We start from the raw sequence: 10,466 nt of genomic DNA, 5'->3' as shown, positions 1-10,466 counted from the left end.
AGAGGGATCTAGGAATGATGGTGTATAGTTCCCTGAAGATGGAATCTCATGTGGATAGGGTGGTGAAGAAAGCTTTTGGTATGCTGGCCTTTATAAATCAGAGCATTGAGTATTGGAGTTGGGATTTAATGTTAAAATTGTACAAGGCATTGGTAAGGCCAAATTTGGAGTATTGTGTACAGTTCTGGTCACAGAATTATAGGAAAGATGTCAACAAAATTGAGAGAGTACAGAGAAGATTTACTAGAATGTTACCTGGGTTTCACCTCCGAAGTTAGAGAAGGTTGAACAAGTTGGGTCTTTATTCTTTGAAGCGTAGAAGGTTGAGGGGGAACTTGATGGAGGTATTTAAAATTATGAGGGGGATAGATAGAGTTGACGTGGATAGGCTTTTTCCATTGAAAGCAGGGGAGATTCAAACAAGAGGACATTAGTTGAGAGTTAAAGGGCAAAAGTTTAGGGGTAACATGAGGGGGAACTTCTTTACTCAGAGAGTGGTAGCTCTGTGGAACGAGCTTGCAGCATAAGTGGTTAAGGCAGGTTCAATATTGTCATTTAAAGTTAAATTGGATAGGTATATGGACAGGAAAGGAATGGAGGGTTATGGGCCGAGTGCAGGTCGGTGGGACTAGGTGAGAGTAAGCGTTCGGCACGGACTAAAAAGGCTGAGATGGCCTGTTTCTGTGCTGTAATTGTTATATGGTTATAGGTAGCTTATGGGATGAGCTACCAGGAAAATGATATAGTGGGTACAATTACTAAGTTTAGGCAGGTTTATGGATGGGAAAGGTTAAAGTAGTATGAGCAAAATACAGGTGAAACAGGACTAGCTCAGGACTTCACCCTGCATGGCATGGACAGAGTTATTCCAAAAAGACTATTTTCTGTGCTGTAACATTATGGGGGCAGATGGAATAAGGTGCAACTAGGGTTTTAAAGTCAAGAGAGTCAGAGCTGAAAAGCCAAGTACTAATATCCATGTTTGTTAAACACAGGCGAGTTCAGATAAACCAAGGCAAATACGAGCAATTTTATGATACAGGTAGTGCTCAGAGCAGTGAAAGGATGCTTGAAAGAAGCAGCAAAATATTTGCCAGGATTCAGTGAGATGAAACCATGAGCCACCAGCCAGAACAGAGGGTAAAAAGGTCAGATCAGCTGGAGGTTATTCTTCGATGGGCATTCACCTTGTAACTGTCCTTTAGTGGGATGTGTTGCTTAAATAAGTGCTGCATAATTAACCCATTTATTCGGTCCAATGTTCCATCTGCAGGAAGAAAGCCCAAAACAACCAGGATTGGCAAAGAATCCTTTTGCTCACCTCTTCATAGATGTGCTTGAGGGGAAGTAAAGGGCTGTTAACTATAGATTGGTAGGCAACTTTTGATCATTTTTTAAAGATCAGTATTGTAATACAGTTCTACATTACAGAGAGATCACCTTTTTCCAGAGATTCACCCAAAACAGAAGAAACAATAAGTAAACAGCTACAATTAATGACACATGAGAAATTCATGAAGTCTCTAAACATTTTTGGTATAATTACAAAACACTTAGCCTGAAGCCAATTATTTACAGAATGAGAGTTCACAACAAGTTAACATCAAAGTCCATTACAAACAGGATTTGGATCCACAAAAGTTCACCAATCAATGATCAAGATGGTCTGACAGTTGGCAGAACGTAATTGCTAATTTGGAGATTCTAGTTGCATGTTCAATATCCCGGTCATTACAAGGCAAAGATGGGGAAGTGCAAAAAGGAATCGCCACAGTGGAAACTTATCTGGGGCGCTCTTCATGGTGTGGGGTTCCAGATGACAGACACTAGTAAATCGTTAATTGGTGAATTGCATTGGAACTTAAAGAGTTTATTCCCAGCAGAACTGAGAAAGCAATTAAAATTTGTAAAAAGCCAAGTGCAATAGAGGTGTACCATTCCAAGCAACGTAACCCATAACAAATTACCATTCCATTCCTCCACACCTTTTGTAGTTACCAACATCTATAACTGGACCTGATATTTTGCAGGATCCACCCATCGGAAAATTCACTTATTCTAAGAGCTTCAGATTTCAACAAAGTTTCTCAACTGTGGATTGTGGAGGAGGTGAATTTAACGATGCTTAGAAGCTGGATTTTGTTAAATAACTATTAACTTTCCTATATCATAGCCTTGTATAGTTCTATTACAGATCATTACTGTCCAGTGTATTTGTACAAACCAAGTTATTGAAGTTTGGTATATTATTGCACAGAATTAGACTTTGGGTTTGCTGTACAGAATATAATGTTGAACCATGAAAATGACATCAAACAATATGGATACCAGTCCAAGACCAAACTTTGTTGGATCTCCAAAGATCAACATCCACTCATCTGCAATAGAAGAATAGATTTCAGTAAAGAACAGCTTCAGTCACTTCAAAATCTACCCGAGAGAGGTTAATTATAATCATCTAGATTTCGAGACTTAAGTACTCTGTGCAGTTGTCCAAGTAGCCTGATCACTAGAGGAGATTTACAGACCAAAGAACATGTGACTGATATTCTAGGAGACAGACAAACCCCCTCCCCCCGGGGTTATTTCACAAGGCAACTATTTCTGGAAAGGAGGTCTTACCATTGTTGTAGGACTGCAAGAACATCTGTAGAAGGCTAAAAATGCCCCCAGTCAAGTCTAGCAGTGTGTTCCAAATACACCAACCAACTGTGCTCTCCCTTTGATAGTTCATGTAAACCTGGAGGCAGAGGAAATTACAGTGAAACCAGTTTCTGACAAACTGCAGGACCACTACCTTGCAATTACGAACTAATCAGGTAATCTGTACTGACAAAGTCCAGAAGGTCAGGCAAAAACATACCAAATAACAACCAACCTGGCTTTCAGGACAAAATAATGAATAAGATGGTGCCAGCGATCATTGACAACATTCTGTGGGCTGCAAAAACTTGTTCCAAAATTTCACTTAAATATACTTTTGAATTACTTTCACTGCAATCTGTAGTGTGCAACTTCCCTCCAAGCAAAGGACTTTTAGGTGCACCTCAAGGCAATACTCATCTTACACTTGTGTGGCTAAGCACAGCTCCAATGCCATACTCAAGTTTGCTGATGACACCACTGCCGTGGGCAAAATCAAAAGCAATGATGAATCAGCATATAGGAGAGAGATTAACTATCTGGCTGAGTGGTGTCATAACACCAGCCTCTCACTCAATGCCAGCAAGACCAAGAAACTGTTTATAGAGTTCAGGAGAGGGAAACCAGAGGTCCAAAAGCCAGCCCTCAGAGGATCAGAGGTAAAGGGTTAACAACTTTAAATTCCTACGTGCTGCCCTTTCAGAGGAGCTGTGCAGTTGTGAAGAAAGCATGGCATACAGGGTAGTGCTATGCTCCGTTTGCAGGATGTGGGAAGGCAGGGAGACCTACAGTATCCCTGACAACTACAGCTGCAGCTTCTAATAAACTGTTAAGGAGTTGGAGCTGGAACTGGGTGAACTCCAGATCATTTGGCAGGCTGAGTGATTGAGAAACAGGAAATACATGGAGGTAGTTACACACAAGGTGCAGAACACAGGCAACTAGGTGACTGTCAGGAGGGTGAAAGGGGGCTCAGAAGTGGGGAGAGAGGTGAGCTCTCGTAAAAGGGGAACAGAAAGGAGGTTCTGTGGACAAGAACAAAATTCCTGGATGGCATGTTGGCTCCTGAGTGCCTGGGTTAGGGACATTGAATCGAGTGCGCAGCAATATTAGTGGAAGAGTAAGCAGCCAGAAGTAGTGGTTAGCATCATGACATCCTGCAGAGTGAGTTCAGGGAGTTAGGTACCAAGTTAAAGAACAGGGCCTCCGGGGTTGGAGTCTCAGGATTGCTACCCATGCCACACGCTAGTGAGGCCAGAAATAGGAAGTCCATGTAGGTGAGAGAATTTCAGATTTTCAGATTATTGGGCCCTCTTCTAGGGCAGGTGGGACCTGTACAGAAGCGACCACTTGCACCCAAGCTGGAGGGGAACTAATATCCTGTGCTAGTGCTGTACAGGGGAGTTTAAACTAGAGGTGCAAGGGGATGGGAGCCAGATTACCACAACAGATAGTGGAGTGGCTGTGGAGAAAGACGTCATTAAGCCCATGTTCATTCAAAGTCAGAGATCAAAAGGTTAAGCATGGGGGTGGGGGGGCGAAATTAATGTTTTGAGATGCACATTTTCAATGCAAGTAGTATTACTGGAAAGGCAGATGAGCATAGGGCATGGATCAGCACACGGAATTATGACATTGTAGCCATTAGTGAGACTGTGTTGCAGAAGGGACAGGACTGGCAGCTCCGTCTTCCAGGGTTCCATTTTAAATGTAATAGAATGGAGGGATTAAAAGGGGAACTACTGTAGTCAGAGAAAATGTCACTGCAGTGCTCAGTCAGGATAGACTGGAGAGCTTGCCTAGTGAAGTTTTATGGGTAGAATTGAAGAACAAGAAAGGGATGATCACATTAATTGGATCACGTTATAGACCACCCAACAATGGCTGGAATTTAGAGGAACAAATTGAAGGAAGATTACAAACTGTTGCAAGAAACACAAAGTTGTGATAGTAAGTGATTTTAACTTTCCACAGATAGACTGTGACTCCCAAACTGTTAACAGTCTGGCTGATAAAGAGCTTGCCAAATGTGGTCAGGAAAGTTTCCCAAATGAATACATATAAGTCCCAGACTAGACAGTGCGATACTAGATCTACTATAGGGAATGAGACAGAGCAGGTGACAGAAGTTTCTGTAGGGGAATACTTTGCATCCAGTGATCACAATTCCATTAGTTTCAAGGTACTTTTGAAAAAGGATAGGTCTGGTCCTTGGGTTGAGATTCTAAATTGGAGAAAGGCCAATTGTGATGGTATCAGAAAGGAGCTGCAAGTGTGGTTGCTTTCTGGAAAGGGTGTACTAGGTAAAGGAGAGGCTTTGAAAAGTGTATAGAGTTTGGATATTCCCATCAGAATAAAAGGCAGGGATATTGAAGTCCTGGTTAAGAAAAAGTTGGTGCACAGCAGGTATAGGCAAATTGAGTACAAGAAATGCAAGAGAACACGAAGGAAATCAGGAGGACTGAAAGGCATGAGGCTGCTCTAGCAGACAAGATGAAGGAGAATCCCAAGGCCTACTACAGACACATTAAGAGCAAAATGATAGCAGGGACAAAGTGGGTCCTCTGGAAGATCAGAGTGGTAATCTGTGTGTGGAGCTGAATGAGATGGGGAAGATCTTAAATTGATTCTCTTTGCATCTGTATGTACTTGGGAGACAGAGGTTGTGGACTCTATACAGATTACAGAGGAGGAGTTTGCTGTCTTGAGACAAATTCGGGTGGATAATCCCTAGACCTTGACAAGGTGTTCCCTCGGACCCTGTGGGAGGCAAGCGCAGAAACTGCAGGGGTCCCAAAGATATTAAAACATCCTTAACCATAGGTGAGGTGCCAGAAGATTAGAGGATAGCTAATGTTGTTCTGTTTAAGAAAGGTTCCAAGAACAAGCCAGGAAATTTAAAGGCCAGTGAACCTGACAACAGTAGAGGGAAGTTATTGGGAGGCATTCCAAGGAATTGGATAGACAGGGGCTGATTAGGGCCTAGTGCGTGGTAGGTCGTGTCTGACCAATCTTGTAGAGTTTTGAGAGGAAGTTACCAGGAAAGTTGAAGGCAAGGCAGTGGATGTTGTCTGCATAGAGTTTAGCAAGGCCTTTGACAAGGTCCCACATGGGAGGGGAGTCTAGAATGTTCAGTCGCTTGGCATTCAGGATGAGAGAGTAAATTGGATTAGACATTGCCTTAGCAGGAGAAGCTAGTGCGTGGTGGTAGATGGTTGCTCCTCTGACTGGAGGCCTGTGACCACTGGTGTTCCATAGATACTGAGGTTGGGCCCATGGTTGTCTGTCAAGGATATCAAGAACTTCAGAGTTCAAAATACATGCATGATCATGTGGTAAACTAAATCAGCAAATTTACAGATTACAGCAAGATTGTGGATGTTGTGGACTGCCAGGAAAACTCTCAAAACTTACAGCATGATCTGGACCAGCTGGAAGAAAGGCAGATGGCATTTAACGCAGATAAGTGTGAGGTGTTGTACTTTGGGAGGATCAACCAAGGCAGGTATTAAACGGGGAGTGGTAGGGCACTGAGGAGTGCAGTAGAATCTGGGAATACAGATCCACTTTCCTTAAAATGGCATTACAGATCGACAGGGCCGTAAAGAAAGCCTCTGGCACATTGGCCTTCATAATTCAATGTATTGAGTCCACTCAGACCCCATTTAACACTGAGGATGCGTTCCTCAGAGATGGAACTGTATGTAAATCAGCACTATACGGGGTCATTATAACATCACGCATATGGACGTGTACCTGATTTTTAAAACAATAAATCAAACCCTAGATACAAGATGTATTATTTTATGTATACACAGTAATTTGTGGAGTAACGATCACACAGATAGGCCTAACCCATACATCAGTGAAGCAACAACACATCGCAGCAGCAGTGCAGGGAATCGGGTGGTGGTTACATCTTACAGGGACCAGGCTGTGGGTCCTCCTCTAATTTTGGTTTCTTCAAGTAGGTGTCGAGATTTTCCTGCCTTTTCTTAAGTTTCCTCCAATGAAGCGGTTCTCAGTAGCAGGAAATCATGTTGCAAACACGTTTCTTTGCCTTACTGCTTCGCTCCCAGTCAGGGTCATTATCGATGAACTAGTTCATGATTTGTGCGACTGCAGTCATGTTAGTGCTGAGGAGTTTTGTGATGAGGTTTGCTGGTGTTCCCTCTTCTCCATCCGTGTCCTCTGATTCACCGAGGATGTGTTGCTCTGCCAATTCTCAAAGCTCTTCGTTATTGAGGCTCTCACCATAAGAATGCAGTAACTCTTTAACAGCGTGATCATTAACATCCTCTAATCCTGCTTCATTGGACAGTTCAATGACGTTTTGGATGACAGGTTCCATCTGAAATCCCAGGACGTCATTGCATGCTTCTTCCACACTGTTCATGCAGTTTGAAGTTACTTCATCCCAGGCTGCTCTGATATTGTCTACAGCTTTCATGACATAGTTTTTCCAAGACTGGCTGATGGATTGTTTGTCTTGACCTTTTGTTTCCTCTACAAGTTGCTTGAATGTGTGACAAAGGTAGCAGGCCTTAAAATTTGATATCCATTGGTTGGAGTAATGAAGTGGTGTTGCGTGGAAGGAAAATCACTCCTACATGAATGCAGGTCCGAAGTGTGTCATGATTCTCAGTGTGTCCTGCTGAGCACCAATACTGCTTTAGGTTCAAGGTCATGCTCCTTACAATAATGCTTTACCGCTGGACAAAAATGTGAAAAAAGCCAATTTTGGAAAACATCAATTGTCACCCAGGCTTTCTTGTTTGATTTCCAAATCACTGGAAGACTTGACTTTAAAATACCTTTCAGTGTTTGTGGTGGTTCAGGCTTTAACTTAAAATCACCCTTAGCATAGCCTCCTAGCAAGAGTTTAGAGAGATGAAAGTATGAGAAGGCATTCTTTCCAAAATAAGCCCATTTCATTCACATTGAAGATGAGCTCAGGAGCATAATTGTCCTTTTCAATAATGGCTTTCAGTGGCTGCAGGAAAATCCTGGGCTGCCTTGCTGTTTCACTGGAGATATGTATGCTATGGAAGGAACTGTGCTGTTTAAAATCGATCCAATCAACCTCTGCTGGCTGTGAACGTTAGCGATGTTGCTTCTTAAATATGATTGAAGATGCTTCTTGCCTTTTCCGTTATTATCAGCTGGCTTAGGGGCATGTTTCATTGTGTTTGGTTATCCATGTATACTTATAGCCTTTTTCAAGCAAATGGCTCCTTGAATGAGTCACCTTTGTTGGTGATAACTTAGAGGTTGTCGTTGCAGAAGCTTTTATCTTGTCTGCATTTTTTATAATTGTTCGGATCATCACATGTAGCCAATTTCAAAGAGGTGCGAACATCAACCTGACACTCATCAGCTTCCAAACACCGTATCACTTGCAGTTTCACATCTATTTTAATGCTTTTCCTAGACATCTTGGATGTGCTACCCTCTCTGGAAGTAGACAGCTGTTTTCCAGACATCATGGGTGGAAAAAAAATGGGATAAATTGGCATGGGAGCAAGAAAGTTTATACACGTGGGGGAGGCAGAGCATGAACTAATACGTGATTGGCTGTGAGTGGCTCAGAGTGTATGTAAAGCGCTCTCATTGGCTGATGAATGATTACTGCAGAGGCGGCCACGCTTGAGAAGTTTTAAGTATTGTTTAGAATGAATTTGTCATTTTTTAACATTTCAATGGAGAATTAAATAACTGTATTGCAATGAATCAGTGCTATGCGGGGTCTGAGTGTATAGAAGTTGGGATGTTATGTTGAAATTGTACAAGCCATTAGTGAGGCCTAATTTGGAGTATTGCATGCAGTTTTGGTGACCTACCTACAGGAAAGATACAAATAAGATTGAAAGAGTGCAGAGCCAATTTACAAGGATGTTGCTGCAGCTTGAGGACCTGAGTTATAGGGAAAGGTTGAATAGGTTAGGAATTTATTCTCTAGAGCGTAGAGGATTGAAGAGAGGTTTGACAGAGGTATACAAAATGAAGGGTATAGATAGGGTAAATACAAACAGGCTTCTTCCACTGAGGTTAAGCGAGACTACAACTATAAGTCATGGGTTAAGGATGAAAGGTGAATGTGGGGGGGGGAGCACATTTTCCACTCAGAGGGTGGAGAGTGTGGAATGAGCTGCCAGCACAAATGGTAAGTGGTTGATATGGATTTGATTTCAACACTTAAGGGAAATTTGGATAGGTATATAGATAGGAGAGGTATGGAGGGCAATGGGCCAGGTATGGGTTAATGGGATGAAGCAGATTAATGGTTTGATACAGACTAGATGGGCTGAAGGGCCTGTTTCTGTGCTGTAGTGTTTTATGACCAACTTCTATGACAGGCACTCGCCTCTCCATCAGTAGCACCTACACAAGGCACTGCCTCAAGGCGGCAACTTGTATCAAATATCCCGACAATCTGGGCCATGTCGTTTCTCACAGCTACCATCGAGCACGAGATACAGAAACCAGAAATCCTACATCACCAGGTTCAAGCCAGTTTTGCAGCTAGTACTTCCCTTCAACCATTCAGTTCTTAAACCAACCTGCACACCCCCAATCACTACCTCATCACAGCAACACTACCACCACTTTACAGTAGACTTTCTTCTATTTATGCACTTTCCTGCGAAGGAAAAAACAATACCAGCTTCCCTCACGAATGTTCTGCCTGTAAGCGTGCCCACAATGCTGCTGCAGGTTCTTCGTTGTGCTTTGTGAATACGTGTCAAGTTGATTGTTACAGGGACAAATGTCCTCCATGGTGCGGAAGCAAGTTACGTCCCAGATAACAACCTTTCCATTTGATGCAAAAGGCAAACAGCAAGCCCTTCTCTGAAAAGATAAAGATTTTAAAAGACTGGCTTCATTTTATTTATTGATACAGTGCAAAATAGGCCCTTCCAACCATGCCACATCAGAAACCCCAATTTAACCCTCAGCTGGTCATGGGACAATTTACAATGATCAATTAACCTACCTGGTAGGTCTTTGAGAGGAAACTGACGCAGCCAGAGAAAACCCAAGCATTCCATGGGATGGATGTACAGAGGCTCCTTAGAGAGGACATTGGGATTGAACTCCAACGTCCCAAGCTATAATAATGTCACACTAACGGTGGTGTCCAATGAATTTTGTTCTTTTTCGTTCATGTATCAAAATCCTCACATTAAAGTTTAAGCTACTTTGAGACAAGGGTGTGGAGCAGACTGTGTTAATGGCATTGCCTTAGTTGTTTAACCAAAGGGGTCTGCAACAGAGTACTGATGTAATCAAGTTGCCAGAGATAAGTTCTGGTCAGTGAGCGCTAAAGCACCTGCTTATCAGTCAACATTCCACAAAATCACTTTGACATCAAGATGCAGATCCAAGATGTACTTATTTATTAAACATAGATGGGATTGCACCATCATAGATGTCAAAGTGGTTTAAAAACAAGACAGCTCCTGTCATTGGTTATGCCCTGCACAACCCTGTGCTTACCTGAGGAATATACTTAATGAGGACGATGCCCAGCTTGATGTAGGAGAAATAGTAGACAAGTTGCAGCCATGTAACTTGACCACTTACAGCCAGGATGAGAGAGATCACAGCAGGTAGCCAAGCCGCTACAAGAAATCCCAAAGCAATCTTGGACACCCTCTGTGACCCCCGCTGAACGACAATGGAAACAAAACAAAAGATATCAGTAACATAGCTCAACAGTCAAAACAACAATATTCTAGACTGAATAACGTCTAACAGCTACACAAAATTAGTTCAATAGTCAAAATTTTAGTGGAGATTTAGGAGCAAATTGATGGGATGGT

General features: G+C 42.5%; 1 protein-coding gene across 8 annotated transcripts in view; it reads right to left on the bottom strand.

The window, feature by feature from the left end:
- Nucleotides 1-1,517: 1,517 nt before the first annotated feature.
- The window catches only part of LOC134337618 (cystinosin-like), a 34,846-nt gene continuing 25,897 nt past the window's right edge, over nucleotides 1,518-10,466 (bottom strand). For 7 of the 8 annotated variants that reach the window (XM_063032783.1, XM_063032786.1, XM_063032788.1 and 4 more), the window contains 3 exons: nucleotides 10,141-10,311; nucleotides 2,623-2,740; nucleotides 1,518-2,378 (listed from right to left, as the gene is read on the bottom strand). In XM_063032783.1, coding sequence (XP_062888853.1) covers nucleotides 2,260-2,378; nucleotides 2,623-2,740; nucleotides 10,141-10,311 — 408 coding nt within the window. In that variant the 3' untranslated portion in view covers nucleotides 1,518-2,259. Of the gene's footprint in view, nucleotides 2,379-2,622; nucleotides 2,741-9,304; nucleotides 9,493-10,140; nucleotides 10,312-10,466 lie in introns of all 8 variants that reach the window. The other variant, XR_010016031.1, reaches the window with a different exon arrangement.

The sequence above is a fragment of the Mobula hypostoma genome, chromosome 24 (genome assembly GCF_963921235.1).
Source record: "Mobula hypostoma chromosome 24, sMobHyp1.1, whole genome shotgun sequence".
NCBI classification, from domain to species: domain Eukaryota; kingdom Metazoa; phylum Chordata; class Chondrichthyes; order Myliobatiformes; family Myliobatidae; genus Mobula; species Mobula hypostoma.
The sequence above is the reverse complement of the archived record's forward strand: the minus strand, read 5'-3'. Positions and strand labels throughout refer to the sequence as shown.